The 22,805-nt window shown below is 36.5% G+C and overlaps 1 protein-coding gene across 2 annotated transcripts in view; it reads left to right on the top strand.

Moving 5' to 3' along the window:
• The window catches only part of UBR3 (ubiquitin protein ligase E3 component n-recognin 3), a gene marked incomplete at its 5' end in the record, with an annotated part of 104,502 nt that overhangs the window by 19,025 nt on the left and 62,672 nt on the right, over window positions 1–22,805 (top strand). For both annotated transcript variants that reach the window (XM_083865237.1, XM_083865236.1), the window contains 13 exons: window positions 561–627; window positions 4,431–4,561; window positions 9,758–9,986; window positions 13,242–13,421; window positions 14,155–14,288; window positions 16,496–16,582; window positions 17,198–17,263; window positions 17,352–17,441; window positions 18,928–19,056; window positions 19,154–19,206; window positions 19,863–19,996; window positions 20,477–20,564; window positions 21,919–22,058. In XM_083865237.1, the coding sequence (XP_083721363.1) occupies window positions 561–627; window positions 4,431–4,561; window positions 9,758–9,986; window positions 13,242–13,421; window positions 14,155–14,288; window positions 16,496–16,582; window positions 17,198–17,263; window positions 17,352–17,441; window positions 18,928–19,056; window positions 19,154–19,206; window positions 19,863–19,996; window positions 20,477–20,564; window positions 21,919–22,058 (1,528 nt within the window). The remainder of the gene's footprint in view (window positions 1–560; window positions 628–4,430; window positions 4,562–9,757; window positions 9,987–13,241; window positions 13,422–14,154; window positions 14,289–16,495; window positions 16,583–17,197; window positions 17,264–17,351; window positions 17,442–18,927; window positions 19,057–19,153; window positions 19,207–19,862; window positions 19,997–20,476; window positions 20,565–21,918; window positions 22,059–22,805) is intronic.

The following is a 22,805-nucleotide window of genomic DNA, read 5'->3' as shown; positions in this document are numbered from 1 at the left end:
AAAGCTTCAGGTGACAAGTGCCTGTGTAAAATGTCCCCATTATTCTGTAAGGGAACAAGCAGTTAAAATTGGCCTCTTAAAGGTGTCGAAAATACTTTATTGCATTAAAAGTTTAAATTGATTAGAAAGTATGTAGCTAATTATATATGTTGCCAACTTTGATATACAATATGTTGGCTGATATTTTTTCTCTGAAATAAAACTCTACAAACCCTATAAGTGGATAAGGTAAAATCTTAGATGTGCAAAGGTCAGAAATTTTGTTGTGTTAAACAAAAATCAAAGCAACTAACCTTACAAAATTAGTGAAATAAATGTGAATGATAACGCTGCCTATAGGGGGAAAAAGCCAATTAAAAAAATCAGGTTTTTCTCTAAAGAGTTGCACACAATGCATGATTCCTGTAAACAGTAAAAGTGATTTTCTTGTAAGAATATATCGAAGGCTTTTCTCTGTTTTAGTTTGGTAGCTAAACCAGAATTTTGAGAGTATACCATCTCTTGGCAATAAGGTTCTGAGTATATGACTGCCAATTTTTAAAACTCTTCCTCTACCCCAGGAGGACCAGGATGGTAGCCAAGGTGTGGGAAAGCGCAAGAGGGTGAAACTAAGCAGCACCACCAAAGGTATTTATAAAGTACTGCTCTCAGTTTATCCTGGTTGCTTTATGTCTGTCTTAAAAATATCCAGGGATGCTCAATTCACTTCCAAGCACTGTAGTGCTGCATGCAAGAGGTATTCAACATAGTGAAGTCTAAAAAAGCATAGCAAGTGAAAAGGTGGTAATTGGCAGGTTGGATTTCCCTTGAGTGAATACCACTGTCTGGGACTCTGTTTGACCATTTTGTCACCTCTGTGTTGTAAGCTGACCTCCAAAAATTCATTCAGTTTTCACTGTGTATCTGTCAAGGCTGCAGTATAGCTTCACAAAGCAAATATTTGATGTATTTGTTCTTAACAATTTTTTTTGATTGTGCCACTGTACAGTAGGATTGTATTTGCAGCCAGGCAAGAATGGTTCTCTCTGGTTCTGGTTGGTCTTTCTGTATTGTTTTAGTAATGTTTAAGATAAAATACTTGAACGAAGTCTCCCTTGAAAACCACTCCATTATTTTTCTAGCTTGAAATTAGTCCTTTTTGCAGTTTCTACTCCAACATGAGTAGCACTCACATTGAGGTCAGTGCAAGTTTTAATTCAAGAATAACTATAGGCTAGACAAGGTAGCTCTGTCTTGTGCTTGATGTGTTTCTCTGCTAAAAGGTGTTTAATCATATTTAAATAGTATTGTTAAATAAAGAAGACTTCTTTGGCTGTGGGTTTTTTTTTTTTTTTTTTTTTTTAATATGAGTGTGAGGAGACTGATATAGGAAGTGCAAAGAATTGGAAGCCTTGAGAAAAGAATATTTGGGTAGAGGAATTGTGGTGAAAGTTGGAATAAAGTTTCTGGAAGGTCTCTGGAATGAAGGTTTGGAAGCTTGAGTTTGAAATGCAAAGGTTCATGAATCAATGAAATAGTATGATGTGAGGAGTATGGGAAGGTAAGGTCAATTATTTCTAGTGTTTCCAGATTGAAGGAAAAGTGATGAGGAAGCTGAAAAAGCAAAGAACTAAATGTTTTGGCAACTGTGTTGTTTAGAGGTGATCTTAAAAATGGCGTGAGAAGGATTGTGGTAGAGATGTAGAAGAAGCAGTAGTTTTGGAGAAATGCAGGAAATGTATAGACATCCAAGGGAAGTTCTCGAACTTGGATTTAAGAGGCTGTTAGCTTGTCTAAAAGATGTGTTGGAGTCAGGTAACACAAGGAAAAAATGCTGCTGTTCTGATGCATAGTAACTAATTAGGGAAAGAGGCAGGGAGGAAGGCAAGATTTAGAAGCTGCCTGGTCAGAAAACCAGTATCAGCAGTGGCATTTCAAGATAAGTGATACTTGAATTCAACATTTCATTTTCCCCCAGGATTGTAGTCTTCCCCCTCTGAGGCATCCCAACATGGACTGTGGTCATGATGTTGATAGCTCATAATATCTGCCCCAGAGGAGGTAGTTTGCCAATGGGGGAAGGGTAAGTATCTGTTTTTATTAAATATCAGATAGTTTTCTGAAGTTTTCAGTATTCATATTTTATGTCCAATAGGGTATAAAATAAGAGTATGAAAAGAAAATTTTGGAAAACTGACTATTGAATAAAAACAGATTTACCTTTTCCGTATAAGCAGACTCCCTGTCCAGTCCTAGCTCTTCAGTGGTACTGTCTTCATCCAGGGTTATTTATATACTGGGGGTATCTTGGAATGCTGTCTCATATTCCAGAGAGATATTTGCAAACACTCTGTGAGGTGTTTTGTGGCACAAAGAAAGAATAAAATATTTCTTTAAAGAAACCACAGTTTTTATGCTGAGATTCACTCATACAGGTATGGGACTGAATACTGAGAATTTTTTTTGTTTACTTCATTTTAAAGCCTCAACCTGCATCCATCTGAAATACCCGATTTTTAAGATAATTTTAAACCCAGAGGCACTTTAAAAAAAAAGAAATTTAAAATCTAGTGGTACTTTTCAGAAGAGTGGGAACATTAGTCCCAGTGTTCTTGACAAATTTTCCAGGTTTGGTAAGAGCATTCTGCCTACTCAAATTATATAGCAGGTGTAAGCAGATATGTATTGTTGTGTCCCTGCCTGAAAGTGCTGCATGAAGTATTGGGTATGCACTGTTCACCCATGGTATGTGCCAGAGAAAGCTGCACAGTCAGTGACACATACAGTGTTGTGTCACTGCTCTCCCTGCCTGGTGTTCTCACTCAGAAGCATTTGGCATGTACCTAAACTCGTACTCTCTGTTCTGTGGACAGAAGATGTCAGTCTTGCATGGTTACCAAGCTTTCATGGGCAGTCAGATCATACGTGCAACTTCATCACAAGAGATGAGGAAGAGAACATATATGAGCATCATATGTTTGTTGCTGTAGGTGATGTGTAATAACTTACAAAATAGTTTATATTAATTAATATCACAAAATATTATAATATTTCAATATATTTCATGGTTTTGTGAAGGTAATGTTTTATATCAACGCTTATCGAATATAAAATAGACGCCTTTTTCTTTTTTTTTTGTGGCTTGCTACAGCCTTGAGGAGAACTCTTAAATTGAAGTCTGGGCAAATTGGTTACTTGCCAGGGGAATGCTGACATTTGGTAATAGTGGATAATTGAGGTAATTCCTTCTTAGGAAGAGCACAAATGCCTATCTTGCTTAGAATAGGCATGGAGCTATGCAGTGCAGTCTCTAAAGCTGTCACACTTCAGTGGAGATGTGAGTCTTCAAGGCCAGATGATGTTCAGTGTAAATGTTTTTGGATGTGTGCAGTGGTGGGAGCATTTCATACACTCCTATTGGAATATGTGGTTTTGTGTGGAGTTACATATCCTCAGGTGTAGCTGATTTCTAGGTATGGAGAAGTAGTAGTATTATTACTTTCTTCTTTAGTCCTCATATGTTACTGGGGTGAACACCACCTGTTGTAGTTGTAAAGCATAATCAACCTCTTGAAAAATGGCGATGAAGAGTCTTTAGTTCTTTAGTTCCTTTAAAAACAGAGTTAATATGATTTATGCTCTGTCAAGTGATAATTTCATGAACAGTTTATTCTAGCAAAGGTCAGTTTGCAGCTTTGCAATCAGGAAACTGATCTGCTTGAAAACATAGCTGACAAAATGGAAAGATCCCAGACTTGATTCCTGTGTAGGTCCCCCACAGGAGTCTACTATCAGCAGGAGTAAAGAGGTAAAGTGAATGGAGAGGAAAGGGGAAAGATGAGACTGTCTCTCCTGCTACCATCAGGAGCTAGTGCCTCCTCATTATCTGGTTATGGTAATTTTTGTATTAAAAAACTCCAACAAACAACTTAGTGGTTGGTCAATCAGTGCATGTATTGCTTTGAAAGTAAGAATAAAAGATGAATTATTGCTTCTATTTATTTTGTTTAGAGCTTGATAAAGTTGTTTAGATACTAGAATTCATCACTTAATCATAAATTGTATTTTTTTTGTTTTAATATTTTAACTTCGGTTAAGTAGTAGTCTACAGTGTTTCCCTTGGTTAAGTGGTTGTGTAAATATTGTGCAATTTGCTGTGGTGCATTGTAATCAGCGCAGCTGTTATAGTAAGGTGATGTGATTCAATGCAATCAATGAAGATTGTACTCTGTGGTAGAATTGTACTGAAAACTTTCACTGGCAGATTCTGACTCCCTGCAGTATTAGTGATCTTCATTTTCCCAGTGTTTAAAAATAAATTATTTACAGAATGGGCTAAGATGTTCTTAAATTTCTGTTCCTGAATTTTTATATGAGTGCAACTGTGCTATTACTGTTCTTAGTTTTAATACTTATTGTATTACACATGCCTGCTTCAACCTTTTATGCAGATCAGTCTATCATGGATGTTTTGAAGCATAAATGTTTTCTAGAAGAATTATTATTTTGGACAATAAAATACGAGTTTCCACAGAAGATGGTGACTTTCTTACTCAACATGCTACCAGATCAAGATTATAAGGTATTTGGCCTTACTTAATTCAAACCTATGTATCTTGTTATATTCACATACTTCGTGTGTATTATGCCTTGCATGACACTGTGTATGCTTATGTTTGAATAATAAGCAGTAAAATAATGCAGATCTTTTACCTTGTTTTAAGGATTTTGTAAGAAGTTCTAAAGTGTTTAGTATTTGAAAACCAATGTTTTGGACAAAACAAGATGGATGAATCTGGAGCAGCACTATTAATTTTGATTGCATGATTTATTTCCTTTTTTCTGTTAGTGCATATTTGCATGTGTTGGATTTTGTTTCATTTACTTTACTTTGTAAATTGTTTTTAATCACATAAAACATGTGGAGCAGCCCTGTATGATTCTGTAGCATGGTATGACTAGTGAATAATTGCAGTGATTTCATTCCTGTTTCAATTATTGTAGTAGGCAGTGGTTTCTCCATACAGGCCATTACAGTGTGAGTGTTCTTGCTGCAGCTATGCCCTAGGTGATTTTGGCAGCCTTCCAGGTGCTTCCTTACACAGTTTTGCAGTTGTCCCTACAAATATCTCCTGGCCTGGAGTTGTGGAGACTGGATGTCACCTTCCTGTTTTAAATCTTGGTGTGCAGCCAGGTTTGGTTGTTTGCTCCACATGTTCCCAAGACCTAGTATACATAGCAATCAGGCTTAACATTTTGCTCTGATCATGTCATACCCTTGAGCCATGCAAATATTTTGGACTTTCTCAATTCCTTCTGGGAGGAAAAGATCAAGAAATTCTGAAGTCCAGGCATGCAGATTTCTTCAAAAACATCTGTTTATAATGGGACAACCCGGTATTTGTGCCCCTGAAAACCTTGCTGCATCAAAACAAAGGATGTGAAGATAACTTGCAAGAAAGGAAAAGATCAGATACGGGCCTTCAGCACTCCTGTGTCCATGTGAAGACACCATTTTGATTTGGGATACCAGCATAGATTCATCTTGGTCATAGATTCAGCTAATACATGAGGAGACATTAGGACTTCTTAAGTGATGATCCATTGCTATGAAGTTTGAATTCTTCTTGGTATTGGGACATCCACATGGACATCCAGTTCTCCTGATCCATTGCCAGCTAAATTCCTGCCTCTAAAAACACCCAGCTGCTAGCAGCATGCAGAAGAATCTGGTAAGTGTTGCTGTGTTTCCCTTATAACTATACCATGTAATAACAGCAGCTTCTAATGATTGTGGGATCTTTCTTTCTTTGACAACAAGCCATAGTCTTCAGTGACTTTCTTTGTTCTGTTCATTTATCTTTCTTCACTTAGAATGGAGATCATGGTGTATTTGGTCTCTCTACTGATTGCCATCTTTAACTGGAAATAGTCCATTTTCTACCCTCCAATGCTCAGAATGAAAGGTTTTTATAAATTTGTTGGTTGGTTGGTTGGTTTTTTGTTACCAATTTCATATTGGTTTTCATTAAACAGTTAATTCCTATGTTAAAGCTTTAGTAGAAGCACAAAGGCCAAGTGTTCAAAAATTTTTTAGAATCTGTGTTTAATTGCTGTGATTGTCTAAATGGCATTTTTAAGTACTAAGGAAACCCAGAGCAGGAAATGTATGACATAGCAGTACTAGGGAGGCAGTAAAGTATTACTTTTGCAAGATACCTTTGCTTTGTTGCAAAACTGTCAATGCTGCATAAATTTTAAACATGTTTATGAGGCCTGTGGTTAATTTACAAGGAGTGGCTCTGCCTTTTACATGGAAAAGGGAGAACCTAGCATTTGGGGATGAATTAGAAGAATCTTATGTGCTTCCATTTAGCTATTTTGAAAGAAAAGCTTGTTTGCTGATTAATCATACTGCATTCTCAAACAACCAGAATACCTCTAGGGATATAAAGCACTCCAAGTGGTCTCTCAGCTTTCTGCTACTTTCTGTCATCCCATCTACACCACATGTGCTGTTAGAATTTTTTATGTATCTGCTGTTGCACAATTTGTCTGATTCTTCATGAGGCAGTTTAGCTCATTAAATCAGCAGAATTCTGCTAGGTTGGATTCCTGATAAACTGAGGGAGCTAGTTGGACACAGAGGTGGCTTTCTGTGTTTGATTTAGAATTGTTGAAATCTCTGACCTCCAGCATAAACATTTAGAATCCACTATTGCCCTATGTAGCAGTCACTGAGCCCCTAGCAAACTCAGTTACGCAGACTTTTTTTTGAAATAGGAAAACAGTCCTTCAGTTTAAGAATTCCCACTGCTGAAAAGAGGTGTTGAAAGGGGTGGGCTAAAATCCTGGGTTAAGTAGCTCTTCCCTCTCTCCCCAGTTTGGCATATGAGAGAGATAGCACAACAAAAAGTGTGGTCTTTGCCTTACAGATTTGTGCTTGAGGCATCCCTTCCAGCTCTCTCTGACATTTGAAGCTTGGAAGACTTACAAGTGAAGAAAAAGAAAGCAGAAGAAAAATTTATTGAAGCTTACAAGAAGTTAAAGATGTTATGGTGTGGACAAGAGGAAAGGCAAAAGTCTGGAGAAAGAGACTTTCATGTGACCAAGGAGAAGGCGAAGAATGTGTTGGCAATAAACAGGAAGATGGTGGAAGAGTGTGAATCATCCAAGAGCAGAGCCTTGCTGAAATCTGGAATACTGGAAATACAAAAATGCAAAAGCATCTGGTAGACATAATGAATCAACAAACATAATTACCAGAAATGCTGTGCCTTGTCAGCACCTCCCATAGTGATCCTTGAGGCAGCTATTACAGCATTAGGATTTCACTAACCCCTGGATATTCTGTTCTACAAATTCTGTAGAACAGTTTTTCTATTGGAACCTTAATTTTAGTGCAGCATTCAGCTGGCAGAAATACTTCCCATCTTAGCATTGAGAATATAAATGTGGGAGATGTAAGTTCTAACTGACGCATAGGGTTGATGTTAGTCTCTGAAGAGTTCTGGGATTGAAGTTGAGTGTTCACTGAGAGGAAAGGCTAGCTGAAAAAATTAATTTTGTTTTTCCATAGGTAGAAATTTAGGAGCTGCTCAGGATCATAGAGAGTAAGTCAGTGAAGATAATTAGATGTATAGAAAGCATATCTCTCTTAGGAACCATTTCTTGCAGTAGGTTGGAAGTTGAGTATTTAGAAACTTGTTTTGACAAAAATTGCATTCGTGCTCTGTTCTATATTTTTCCTTAGTTGTGTATGTAGCTTTGGCCACCAAAAGAAAGGATATGTGGATGGACTGATTTGGCCTACTATGGCTGGGTTTATATACTGACTGCAGTTTACCACAGTATTTCAGCTTCTTAACTTCTGGAATGAGTTTAGTTTCTTCCTCTCAAAATTGGAAAGGGTTGTATTTGTTTGTTGAAGTTGCAAGTGAATGTAGGAATAAAGCTTCTGTCTTTTCTTTAGTTAAGTGTTTTCTAGAGTCTCTACCCTTATACTGTAGTGAGAGCAGATTTACAATACTTTCAGAAGTTCATTATTGTAATTGGGTGAGGCACAAAAAATTTTGATGCATGCCAATATAAACTAAAGAAAAAAAAAATCCAAAATTTGTCCTTAGAGAAGGACCTTGGTTTTGCAGTAAACTTGAATTGAGTGTGCTGCGTAAAACAAGTAAAACAGTTTCTTCATCTCAGAACTCAAAAATCCTATTTAAACATAATACAATGTGAAGAAGTAATATATAAATAAAATGTACTTTTTTACGAGCAGCATTAATATACTAACTTTTTAAAATACCTGCTACATAATTTCTGTCTGAGGTTTAGCATTTATAGTATGAATGTCTTGATGATAAGTCCTAATGCCAGTGATGAAAATTGTTTCAAGCCCTTAACTTAAAGGAAATTATGTGATGGGAGTATCTGTAATACCAGAATGATACTGTATTAACTTTGCTCAAGTGTTGTGAATACATTGTGCCAAAAAGGCTTTAGCTGAAAACAGTTACCATTGTGTGGGTGCTGTGTGTGGAACAGACTTTAAGTTATTACACAGGTTTCCTTCACTGAGGACCAGGTTTAGGAAGGCAAGTTAAGTATTCTTGTAGTGTTTCCCTGCAGTGATATCCCCACTCTCACCCTGGTTCAGTTTCTTGTATCAGCAACTTTCTCTTTGGGGGTATTTGCTGGGAGAAGCAGTTTCTGTGCCTAACAGCAGAATTATATCATCATAGTTTTGGAAGTATTTTTTATGTGATGATAACATGAGAGTGCTATAATAAAAGTATGAGAGCACTGAATCTAAGGCAGGTCAAATATAGTGGTCTGTATATGGTGTGGTGAAAACACAGTCTGGCTGCCTGAGGGTGGTTTTAAAATTTCTAATTCTATGCTTGTGAAAGGTTAATACTTCCGGAAGGAATAGGCAATGGATTTTTAGACTTTAGATTTTTATCACTATACAACTTGTCTTCCTACTAAGCCAAGTAAGTCCAGTTGGTGTTAATTCAGAACCTAAAGTACTAAGTGAGAAGTAATTTCAAAGCTAGCAGGTATGTTCATATATGTGTAGTGCAAAAAGTTGATGTATAATGCATTTGAGGCTAATGGAAGGGAACACAGAACTATACTAAGATTTATGTGTATATGTACAATACATTTAAATACTGATCTGGTTTAAAAATACCACTAACAGTTGTGTGAAGAATAACAAAAGTTGGATAATTATTTAGCTATTGAAGAAAAAGCACTAAGGGTTTATTTTAAAAGTATAGGATTCTGTGACAGTAGAAATGAAAATGAGTGTAGAACTTTCTTGCTTGAAAAAAAATGAAAACCTTACTTCATGGTTAGATGGCTGCAAATGATAAGGCAGCTTTATAAAGCACTACTAAACTCATTGTTCATAGTGTATCATTTTAGGACATCCTTGTTGTAGGATGTACAAATTTAGGATAAGTCAATTATTAGAACCTTACTACTTTCACAGGTATGCTGAGACATTATATTCCTTGTTTGAACATTTCTGGTTTAGTGTGGAAAGTATAGAATGAGAAGATTAGATTCCTGGGAAAGATAATGAAATTAGCAGCCTAAGATACCCCTCTTTTTCATCTGGTCTGTTTCTAGAAATCACTTTTGGTTTGTCATAGCAACTGGTGTTTCCCAGGGTATGTTGATTGTGCATTCGTAAGGGAATATTTTATAATGAAAGAAAGCTATAGTTTTTGTATTATGCTTATTAACGTCAACATTTCTTTATAATTTGCAGATTGCTTTTACAAAAACATTTGTTCAGCATTATGCTTTTATTATGAAAACACTGAAGAAAAGCCATGAATCAGACACTATGTCTAATAGAATTGTGCATATCAGTGTGCAGTTGTTCAGCAATGAAGAGCTAGCACGCCAAGTAACAGAAGAATGCCAGCTGCTGGATATAATGGTCACTGTTCTGTTGTACATGATGGAAAGTTGCCTTATTAAAAGTGAATTGCAAGGTAGGTTTAGTTGTTTGTTTGTTTCTTTCTTTCCATAGATAATAAATTGATTATAGAGGAAATTTAATCTTTCTTTGGTGATTAATCCACCCCTCTGATGCCTTTCCAAAAATGTACAGGATCTAGCAATATACCGTAGAGGATGAGTCTCAAAATTCCTTGGAAATATAAAGGTTGTTATCAAGAGTGATACTAATTTTTAATCCTTTTGTTTGTAGGGGTTTTTATTAGGAATGTTATATAATTTAGAATGCAGACTGTTGCCTTGCTAGTACTTAATTTTTTGCATAAAGTGCATAATCAACAATTTGAATGAAAAATTATATCTACAAATGGATGCCGATATGAATTAAAAATATTTTCAAAGAATTTCACACGCTTTTTGTAGCATTTAAAACTATTTTAATTTTTTAAATTGTGATTTAAAATGGTGATTGCCTTAATAAAGTTTGATATAATTAGAGGAGAACGGTTTAATAGTTTGTCGGTATAGCTATTTGATCAACCTTTTGTTTGACAAAGTGACAGTTTGGATTTGAGCTATTGTAGACTGTATGACTTCATTAGTGAAAACAGCTGTTCTATTTTCACCCTCCTTGTTTTACCTGTCCTTATATGAATATGGCACAATTGAATCTTACTGACTTCTGTCATTCTCACTTTAATGTGCTTAACAGACTGGAGACCTCTCAGCCTTCTTTATCCTTGTTTAAACCTGAAAGTCCCCTCTAGACAGGCCGAGTGCTGCTGCTAAATAAGTATCATGAACTTCTGCATGAAATTGTATTTTTTCTTCCCCAAAATATCTTTGTCTCGGAGTCCACTCTGTGTATAGCCTAAACCAAAATGACTGTGCAGAAATGGGAAATCCTCACTTATCCAACTATCAAGAGTGCCCTCATTCAGTAGCATTTCAATATGAAATTTTTTACTGTTGCCCTACATAGATTGCTTTACAGTATTAAAAGGAAAGTGCTGAATATTTTAACAGTTTGTATATCAAGTGATTTCTGCTAAATCAATGCCATATTGGAATGTGATTTCTAAGTATTTCGAAGCATCCTTGGAGCGTTACTTTTTGGTCAGTATGGGATGTTGCTAGCTTGGTGGCAGAATAGCAGTACAGCAGAAAAAGGCTGTGATTTGTGATTGGTTATTTTCTGAAGGATCTTCCTGATAATTAATGGATGTAAACTTGAGCTGATAAGTTAAATAATGTTAAATATATTTAAATATATTTGTGATAGATGTATGAGAAAAGACTTACCCTTGGAGCACCTATTCCACTGTTTCTTCTTCTCTTTTCCCAGTGATTTCTCTTAGTTGAGATACTATTATGGAGCTATAGAATCTTTTAGGTTGGTCATTGAGTCCAACAATAAACCTAATACTACCAAATCCATCTCTGGGATATTCCAGAACACTGGTTCTTTTCAGTGTTTTCACAACATTTCCCCCTCACTGCTTTATATATGAGAGGTTGGGCATAGAGTAAATGGACGGAAAAGAAATAATAAGATTTGTTATTGGGGTTTTACCCTCTCATATTCTCAGTGGCCCTCTTTTGCTGTTCTTTGGGCTTGTATCTTGTGTTTAGTTCAAGTTCCCTCTTAAAATGCTGGAAACAGTAAGAAGTCTATGCTGGTGAGACAAATTAAGAAGAATTTTGTGCAGCTACTGTAAGCAGTAGGTTGTTTAGTATCTGAATGAGACAAAAATTTGAAATCTAGCCAATGGATAGGTGGAGAAAGCATATTTGAGATGAGCAAGGGAAATACGGAGCAGGACTTGTGTGTGCTGCAGCATGTTTAATTTGCATTGCTCACAGATCCTAAGTGTCTTTTGAACAGCAGACAGCTGTTTAAAATGTGTAGTTCTCTGAGTGTTTGTGGACCGACTGTTTTAATGAAACAGTTGGCCTGTATTGATACCAACTTTGTGTTACTAACTCGGCTTACCTGCCTCACACATAGTATAAAAGGATGAGGGGTTGAAATATAGAAATATAGCCAGATAAAACTGGCTTCCTAAGGAGATTTATATCCATATGTTCTCAGAGAATTTTTTCCTCTCTATCAGCACTTTCCTCCTAATGAACTTTATATGGGAAAAAGATTTTATTTATAGCCCCAAGGAAAAAGTTTTGGTAATGGTTTATCCTTTGAAAAATCTCAAAATTACTTTACATTAACCCTGGCTCTGAATAAGAGGCAATGCCAGTGTCCATTTGAAGTAACTTTGGATTTGTCTAAACTATACTGGGATAGATATAATTGTTGGTCCTTTGCAAAATCCTTTAGCAGATTCAATCAGATGTTACCCAGTTCTTGGACAGGCCAAAGAGAACCACTCTACATACAGATATACCTCATCAGCCAGACACTGGAATCTCTTAATAAGCATCTTTTGGGTGCAGCTGTGCTGCTTATGACTCTTTCCCTGTGTTAAGGGTAATTACAGGGATCCTTCAGTGCATTTGAACTGGAATGGAGCCATTAAGATTTTTTTTCTTTACTTCTTTTTTCTGTTGAGATAGAATATTAACTGGCATGGGTACTGGAAGTTGTTTCACTTGGATCCTGAATCCAGAACCAATTCTGTTTCCCTTCTGATCTTTCCAGGAACCCCTCTTATGAAAAGGAAACAAAGAGATTTATTTGACAGATGTAGAGGATGAACTTCTGTAATTCAGGTTGGGAGGGAAAGAGCCCCCCTCCCTGATTTCACATCCTCCTCCTCTAGTAACCTTCTCCTGCCCTAGTCTTGGACAGGCTGCATAAACGCTCTCTCTATCCCAAATTCAGAGTGGAAGTGCTTTGCTCTGTCCTTTCCAGACTAAACATGCCAGTGTAGGTTTCGATCACCAGATTCCTTCTTGAATGCTGTAAGGCACCTTGCTCACTGGGGGTGTGTCAAATTCAAAATATGGAAGAGCCATAGCCATGATGGTTTTACTAATGTGCTACTTTCCAGAGGTTGTGATACTGTTCAAAGTTTAAGTGACTCTTGCTAAGTGGGATCTGTGTTGGTCAGTCCATGATGAAAAAACAACCTCAGGTACCATGAAAGAACCATTTTAGTTTCCTGCAGTTTTCTCTGTGTGTGTCTGGCCCAGCATTACAGTATGGCCTAACTGTTACTTTTGCATTCTTTTGTAATTTTATTAATAAATGAAAAAAATTACTTTGTCTTCTCCTTTTCTTTTCTTTTCTTTTCTTTTCTTTTCTTTTCTTTTCTTTTCTTTTCTTAATCTAGATGAAGAGAATAGTTTACATGTTGTGGTGAATTGCGGGGAAGCACTACTGAAGAATAATACTTACTGGCCCCTGGTTAGTGATTTTATAAACATACTTTCACACCAAAGTGTGGCAAAGAAATTTTTGGAAGATCATGGTCTTTTGGTAACGTGGATGAATTTTGTATCATTTTTTCAAGGTATGTGACTTTTATAATCAGTAACATATACAAGGATGTTACAACAGTTAGTGTTCACAGTAGCAAAATCCCTACAGTGCTGTATGTAAATATTTAATCTATTGGTATTTCCCCAAGATTGTATTTCTTGAGAAGAACGGTATGTTCTAGAAAACAGATTACAAAAATTATCTAATGGATCTTTTTTTGTGGGAAGTAGTTGAAGAACGATCACATCACACTTAGTCGACTGAGATCCATGCTGCAAGAATTCTGAGGTTGTACTTCAAGTACAGATCACAACTGTAAAACAAACTGTTTTACTGGTGAAGTTCTAAATTTAAATATACAAGAAATTAATCCGATAAATCTGGATCTTTTCCTAAATGTTGCTGTAAAGAGATTTTTTTTAATTATTTAAAAATATTTTAAGAATAGTGTATCTCAATACTGATAAATGTTTTGCTTAGAAAGAGGACCATCTCAGATGTTCTGATTAACTGAGTGACATTCAAAGTAGAAGTTAATGTCCCCTAAAAAGCAAGGACTTCAGTTATTAGCCAGTCCTTTATCTTTTCTGGTATATTTCTGTTCAAACTTTGTTTTATCAAATATTCTGCCACTACATAAAATAGATTCTCACACTTCGTGGAGTTGTTTTTAGAGGTGTGTAAATGCATAACACTAAAAATACTGCATTACATTTAGCCCTGGTTAAATCTTGGGTTGTATAACTCTGCTTAAATTTTTGAAGGTATGAATTTAAATAAACGAGAATTAAATGAGCACGTGGAGTTTGAATCACAGACATACTATGCTGCCTTTGCTGCTGAGCTGGAAGCCTGTGCCCAGCCAATGTGGGGTCTGCTGTCACACTGCAAAGTTAGGGTAAGGCTAACATTTCCCTGTCATGATTCTTGGTTTTATTTGTGACTTATTCTAGAATTCTCAAACCTAAAAGGGCTGTCTTTTGTGTTTGAGAAGTCTGGTTTGGCTAAGCCTTTGTCTATTTAAATAACCTAATACTCCAATCAACTCAGATCCTGTGTATAGTGAATGCAGAATTCATGCTTGTACAGGATTTATTGTCTCCAGTACTGAGACTACAATTCAGGATGTGTGCAGTCATTTCATATGACTGTACATATGGAATAACTTCTAATCTAATGAAGAATTTGATAAATGGCTCTAAGTCATTCTTTGTTCAGTGGGAACGGAGATACATAAGTTGTCCTAACGTGATTCTAAAGTTGGCTATGTCTGTGAATAGACACTTGATTACAATGTGGGATGGAGTAATTTATGGGTTTGTGTGGTTCTCGTATCAATTTGAGGTGAAAACCTCTTGGGTTCCGACATCATAATGCTCTCCAAACTAGAACAAAGACTTGTTGCTATTTGCTAGACTGTGAATTATATTAAGTTACAGCAAAAACAGGATCCATCAGCTTTTAGGAATACTTAACATATAAAAAATACTTTCTACTGTTTCTCTATGAAATAAGTACTTATATTTGAAATTAGCTTATTAAGATGCGTAATAGTGTCAGTGAGACAGTACTGCCTGGATTGAGCTGCACACGCAGTCCATGTGATTTCAGACCAGTTTGAATCAGCCAGTTGTAAAAACCTTTCTGTAATGTAAATTACACTGATACATTGTGAATTTGTCAATTTATGAGTCTAGATTGGGTTTTGAAAACCGAATTACAGCTTCTGGCTGTTTGAAGTGTTCCTTTCATTTTTGCTTAGGGATGGCATATTCTTTTTTTTAAGGCCGTGCTCCTCTACCAGTTGTCTTATCAGTCATGTCTTCAGCCATGTTTCAACCTTTTGGCCATTCTCAATAAATCTGAAAGCATTAAAGAAACTTCATAGCTTAGTTGTTGTACTTAGTGAAGCCTCGTGGGTTAGATGAGATTCCAGCTCATGTCTCACAGGATAGGGAAAGCCAGCAGAGCCTGGCCCTCCTAGACTGTGGAGCAACAGGATGGGAGCGTGACTGTTGTTATTTCCTGATGAGAAAAGGTGCCTGACTGAGGAGGTCTCCCCTTGCACAACTTCTGGCTGGCCTGAGCACTTCTGCCTTTTGCATGGGCAGTGTGTCATTGGATATCCTGAGAGTGTGAGGCAAGTCTGCAGTCTGGGTTCCAGGGGGGAGGGAAGATTAAAGGAAAAATCTGTTAAGAAAAGAGGCTTTGCAAGTTCTGCTGATCACAGAGCAATTTGGTTTAGCTTCTGTTCTACCTTTCCTTCTTGCACACAACTGCTTCTCTCCTGGAGGGCAATGTACACCTCTAGTCCTGAAACATGATTTAACCTGAAATGTAGTGTAGTTTTATGGCATTGTTACAGAATTACATCATACAATCATAACAAGGTTTGCTTTCCATTGAAATCTATGTAGTATTGTGGTATCGTATCATTTAAGGTGTTTTGTGTTAGCCAGCTGTAAGGACCTTTTAAGGAGATAGAACTTGTAGGCCATTAGCTATTTCTTTTGGTTGCATGCAAACTTTCTTTTATGCTTACAGCTCTATATTATGGGTAAAAGTAAATGGATAAATTAAACAACAGTGGGAACTGGGATCACTTAGAGAGCCAGTCCTGTGAAGAGCACCTGAGGGAGCTGGGGTTGTTTAGCCTGGAAAAAAGAAGGCTCGGGGGTGACCTTACCATTTTCTATAACTCCCTGGAAGGGGGGTGTAGCAAGGTGGAAGTTTGCCCCTTCTCACAGGTAACCAGCAACAGGACAAGAGAAAATGGCATTAAGCTGCAGCAGAGGAGGTTCAGGTTGGAAAACAGGAAGAATTTCTCCATGGAGAGGATGGTTAAGCATTGGAGTGGCTACCCAGGGAAGTAGTGGAGTCTCAGTCCCTGAAAGTGTTCAAGAAACAACTGGACCTGGCACTTAGTGCTGTGGTTTTGTTGACTACATACTGTCCAGTCAGTGATCTTGGAGGTCTTTTCCAACCTCAGTGTTTCTGTGCACTGTAAATATATTCTTGAAATAATTGTATTTATTTGTAGTAGGAAAACAACGGCACTTAAAATGTTTTGGCTCATATAAGTGTGCTGGTTTCTCTTACCTGCAGGAAACACAAGAATACACACGCAATGTTGTCAGATACTGCCTTGAGGCGCTTCAGGACTGGTTTGATGCTATCAACTTTGTAGATGAGGTAAATATCCTTGGTAGATTTTAGCAAAGTACAATGACAATTGATTAAATTTCAAAGGTGATACACTCCCTACACCCAGCAGCCCCCTGTCCTTAATTGAAGTGACTATTCATACTAGTGATCAAAAATGATGCCTTGCTGAAATTAAAGATTTTAGTTAATACTTACAATGTTACGTCCTAGGATCCTTTTTTTTCCCGTAGAGTCTTGGTGATTTAGATTTGGGGTGCAAGCTTAAGCTGTGAGTTTTAAAAGCAGTGCTATGCCTTTAAATGCAGCACACTACTGCTGTGCTGTATGAAGAACCAAATGAAGCAGGGGCAAAACAGAAGTCCTCTTCTGCTTTGGCAACTGGGGAGTGCTTTGCCACTTGGCAGGCAATACTTAGTCAACTCAGAGAGCCATTAGCTTCTGAGGTCTCAGTTAGAGGTAAACTATAGTTGTCTAAGGGAAACTTCTGAATAGTCAGAAAGAAGAGAATGAAGTACTGCTAGGTTAGTGGAAAGTAAGTCCATCAAAAAGAAGACATCATGTCCTTGATGGTTGTGCCAAAGATATTTGTATGCTTGGTTTTTTTTCAATATATTATATTAAATACCTTTATTTTACTTTCAGCCAGCACCTAACCAAGTTACTTTCCATTTGCCACTGCACCGTTACTTCGCCATGTTTTTAAGTAAGGTAAGCACATGTTGTAGTTTCACAGAAGATGGAAAATCCCTGTTGAATGTGATCATTCAACACAGCATATGCTTGCTTTTGTTTCTAGGCTGTTAAATGCCAAGAACTAGATCTGGATACTATCCTGCCAGATCAGGAGATGCTGATGAAACTAATGATTCACCCACTTCAGATTCAGGTACGAGCAGATTTCTGACTTAAGAATAGGAAGTATGTCTTAATTGTGGAATATAAAAATAAGCCATATGTGACAATAATAACTAGAATATACCAAGTAGTTAGGTAACGTCTTTTTTGTTTCCCTTCCTATTTCTAAAATTAAAAATGTTGCATTAGTTATCATACTCTGAGCAGCACATAATTATAGTATTCAGTATAGCTCTTCCTTTGAAAACATAGAATTGTAATGTGAATAGAATGGAGTGCAGGTTGACAAGAAACCCAAATCTGGAGATTTTATATTTTAAATTGAGAGTGAGTTCCAGAATGGATGCACAACATTTTTGTTTGCGGATTTGGACTTCCTTGTGCATAAGTGGCTGTGAGTAGTATTTGTAATCACTGGTTTTAGATCAAACCTCTTTTTGCATGTGACACCTTGATTTTTGGTTTATTTTGGTACCATGATGCCTTCATTTTGAGTATGTTTCAAGATCTTAATGAACAACTATATCTATAAATCACTTCATTTGTCTTTGATTGCTTCTGTTGTCTGAAATATGCTCTCATATAAAACTATGGTATTTGTTTCATAAATTTGCAGTGGTTCTTTTCATCTCTCACTCTCCAGGAGAAGTAAATTAGTATAAATAAATCTGTAGTTGCTGTAGTTGTAGTATGTATGTATATGTGCAATGATAGTGAAGAAAACTATGAGAAGGCTGGAGCACCTCTGTTATGAAACCAGACTAAGAGGATTTGCATTGTTCAGCCTGGAGAAGAGAAAGCTCTGGGAGACCTTAGAGTAGCTTTCTAAAGGGGCCTACAAGAGAGCTGGGGGCAAACTTTATAGCAGGGCCTGTTGCAATAGAACAAAGCTAGTGGATTTAAACTGAAGTAGGGTTGATTTAGATTACTTGTAGTACCTTTCTTACTATGAGGGTGGTACAAAACTGGAGCAGGTTGTCCATGGTAAATGCCCTATCCCTGGTTAGATTGGATGGGGCTCTGAGCAACCTGATCTAGTAGAAGATGCCCCTTATCATTGTAGGAGAGTTTGACTAAATGACCTTTAAAGGTCCCTTCCAACCCAAACTATTCTATGACTCTCCCAAGAAAGCCCCAGAGGGACTTCTAACAATGATATGTGGTGACAGGACAAGGGCAATGGCTTTAAACTGAAAGAGTGTAGTTTAGATGAGATATCACAAAGACATTCTTTACTGTGAAGGTGGTGAGACACTGGAACAGGTTGCCCAGAAAAGTCAAGGATATCACATCCCTGGAAGTGTTCAAGGCCAGGGTGAATGGGACTTTAAGCAACCTGGCTTTCAGCACCTGGAAGTGCCCATGGCATAGGGGTTGGAAGTCTATAAGGTCCCTTCCAATCCAACCTGTTCTATGATTTCTATTTTTCTGTGATAATATACTGATGATCTGCTAAGACTGAACTGAGTAGCTGAATATCCCTGAAATGTTTATAATTTTTTGTGTTCCCTGAACAGGCAAGTCTTTCTGAAATTCACAGCAATATGTGGGTTAGAAATGGTCTACAAATTAAAGGACAGGCCATGACTTATGTGCAGTCTCATTTCTGCAATTCAATGATTGATCCTGACATTTATCTGCTGCAAGTAAGTTATGTTTTCTGAGAAGTCAAGCCAATAATATTTATCTACAAACTATTGAATAGAATAAATTTAATAAAATGAATTTACCGTCTTTCTTCAGGTCTGTGCCTCTAGACTGGACCCAGATTATTTTATTTCATCTGTTTTTGAAAGGTAGGACTAAAAGTTGAATGCTCTTGTTCAGTGTTGTGCTAGCTGTTGTGCTAATTTATAGTGTGTAATAGAAAAATTGCCTATTGGATACATATCTTTAGTGGTACTAAACTCTGCCTAGCCAAAACTAAGACTTACCTAAGGGCTCTACTCAAAGTGGTATCTCTTGATTTTAAGCAGCATTGGCTTTTGATTTACAGTGCTGTAGTGAAGCTTCATGTATGTGTTTACTGAGTATCTCTAGGGTTTTTTAAAGCTTCGTACGTGTTCATTGCTAGGATATTTTATCCTGGAGAAGTAAATAAATAGAGCTGCAATTGTAAGAGACACAGAATGTTAACTTTTCTGGGAAAAAATCAAGGTTTAAATACTAATTAATATGTATTAGTTTTTATATGTTGATAAAAATAAGGTGTTTTCATGTTGAGTGAATATCACTATAGCACATTCCATTGATAGTTAAATAAAAGTTGAAATTTAAAAAGAAGAGGGTTTTCATCTATATTTCTTTGCACTTTGGGTATTCATTTGGGCTTTTGTATTTCATTTTAGGTTGTTGTGAGTGCTATCCTGAGTTTATCAGTACATTTCACATTGATGTTTTAATGTTGGAGAACATTCAATTGTTTTTTCTGACTTTACTGTTTGCTGTGTAGATTTAAGGTGGTGGATCTGTTAACAATGGCATCACAGCATCAAAATACTGTTCTTGACTCAGAGCATGAAAGGTCCATGCTGGAAGGAGCCTTAACATTTTTGGTCCTTTTGTTAAGTCTTCGTTTACATTTAGGTAAGGGTCACTACTTGAAGAATATTTGTATGTAAATCACAATATTACACCTTCATTTATATTGAGCAGTTAGTAGGTGCTGTAAAGCTGTTTAACCATACAGTAACTTAAAGCATTCAACATTCGGTTTCAAATTTGCCAGTCATTGAATTTATGAAATAAAAAAAGATACAATACATAAAAATGGAGAAAAATGGCTTTAATGGAAGTGGGTGATTTGTGTAGGTGATGACATGAAGATTCTGTATCTTTTCCAGAAAGACAGGAATTTGAGTTTGTACTGGTATTTTCTGATTGAGATTGTGCCTTTCATAATATTTTGTACACCCCCCTTTCTTTTTCTCTGTATTTTTATGGCACTGTATCATTACTTAATATTAATTTGTATCATGTTTGACATGCTTTTAATGTCAAATGAAAACTGAATGTATGTTTTAAAATAGTGCTGTTTTAACAGCTTTTTACATTTCATTGTTCTAGGAATGACAGATGATGAGATCCTCAGAGCAGAGATGGTAGCCCAACTGTGTATGAATGACAGGACACACAGTTCATTATTGGATCTCATATCCTTGGAATATATTCACTAATGTGCCTGAATGAGAATCACAGGTGCCTGGATACTAATGAGGCTTGAACAGCATGTTTTTAGGTTACGTAATTCAAAAAACTGTACAAAGGTGTGTTTATATATACTTACTAGCAAAGGCATTTGCTCCAGTTTTGGTTTTTCTTATAATCAATACAATACTTTTTAATTGTTTAAATTAGTTTTGATACAAAATGTTGTACTGGTCTGTAGAAGTCTTTTAGGTGTGAGGTAAAACGTGTGTTTTCCAATGATGTTTTAGAAAGTTTAGCCAAGCATCACATTTGTCTGGATTTGAGCCTTTGATTTTTTCCTAAGTTTATGCCAATATAAAACTAAGACATTCTACATTATATTGGCTTTTGCTATCAATATCTGAAAATGCAAATAATAGCAATCCTGTGTGTTGCTTTGACATTAGGGTGAAGTGTATGTGTTATGGGGAAAGAATAGCAAACTCTTAAGAAATCCTTCTGCACAGGCATAGGGTTTGTGTCCCTGAACAGCTGACTATATGCAGATGTTCCTGCTATCACTCTTAGGCTGTGTAGGCAAATTAAATAGCTTGTTGTGGTTGCATAGAAGAGCTTGCAATGCAGGGACAGGCATTGAGCAAAAATATTAGGAATATGAAGATAGGAAAGGATGAGATTGAGACTAACAAATGTATAATAAGAATTATTAATTATTATATGGTCTAGTAACTCTGTCAAGTATGTTAAATAAGCAATTGTTACTTAGAACAATTCACTTCAATGAATGACTTAACTATGTAAAATAATTGAATCATTTATACAAGCAATCACTTAGCACTGGGCAGTTTATTTACTTGTCAGTGCTGCTTGTGTTTTAGGGTAATGTTAGTAGGTCAGTGAAGTATTGCTACCAAAAATGAGAACTATGGAATCCAAGATGCAGAAGTATTTATTGTGTTTATGGAACCTGAGCTATATGCTTGCTTTTTCTGTACTTGGATGTAAATGCAAAATATTCTCCCTATGAAGAGAGACAAAGTGTTTGTAAAGAAAGGCTATAACAGAAACTTTATATACACTACAGGCAGTGGTTTTTATTTCTCATTAAGTACTAACAGCTTGAGCCAAGCATGTAGCAAGTCTTACTTTAAAAAGTTTAATGTCCTAGTTAGGAGACTTAGATTCTCTTGAGTAACAGTTACTGTTCTTAGCAGCTGGAGCATACAGACCTCTTGTGGTAAGCACAGAGCACTGCTGAGATGTGGTCTGAAATGACTGACTGAAAATATCAAGAGGGGAGTGAAATTCTGTGTCCTACAATTAAATTGACTTTGCTTTCCTTAACGTAAACATTACATTCCAGAAAACCCTAATCCTAAAAGTGGAATTATTCCAGGAAGCTTAAGCTTTGAATCAGTCCTGTCAGCAGTTGCTGACTTTAAAGCCCCTGTTTTTGAACCTGGAGGTTCCATGCAACAAGGAATGTATACTCCTAAAGGTATGGTAATCAGTCTTCTCTTGCAACACACTCATTGGTAAGATGCCTAACCAGGATTTGTTTGGTTTTGTCATAGTGGGCTTTTTTTCCTTAAAAAACCCAAAAAGCAAACCCAGCCTACCAGTGTTGAAAACTCCACACCATCCTCCCCATGAAAAAGCCATAAACTACCACCGCCACCAAACCCCCACAAAACTTGACTTTTTCATTATTGTTCACTGCTTATATTTAAGAGCATTGCTAAAGACTATCAGTAGTCTTTACTAATTTGATTTTGATCTAGAGTGAAAATGAGCTTCTCATACTAATCAGGTACCCTCAGAAAGCAAAAGAAAACATTGAAATAAAAAATTATCTTATTTGTATTTTACTGATCTGCATACTTAATTATTCATATTATTTAAATAAATCTGATGTATATTTAGTAGAGTTTAGAACTGTTTGCACTAGGGAAATGTCAATTGCAAAGATACTTTCTTTGAACTTCTCCACCTTTGACTATTAAAGATAGCTCTATATATAATTATTTTACGTTGCTTAACGGTATTAGTATCCTGTAACATTTTTTTGCAGTCAGTAGTGAGGGTTTAGAAAAAGTCCAGGCTAGCCTTGTTATAGAATATTGTTCTGTAATTCTACAATGCATACACTGCAAAAATGACAAGTTTCTTTCCCTGACCAGCTTGTCATCTAAATTGGACTCAACACAGCATTGGTATATCAAAGGAGAGAAATAATTTAAGAACT

This window comes from Zosterops lateralis (genome assembly GCF_965231275.1).
Source record: "Zosterops lateralis genome assembly, chromosome: 7".
NCBI lineage: Eukaryota > Metazoa > Chordata > Aves > Passeriformes > Zosteropidae > Zosterops > Zosterops lateralis.
Note: the sequence above shows the minus strand (reverse complement) of the source record. Positions and strands in the feature narration are given on the sequence as shown.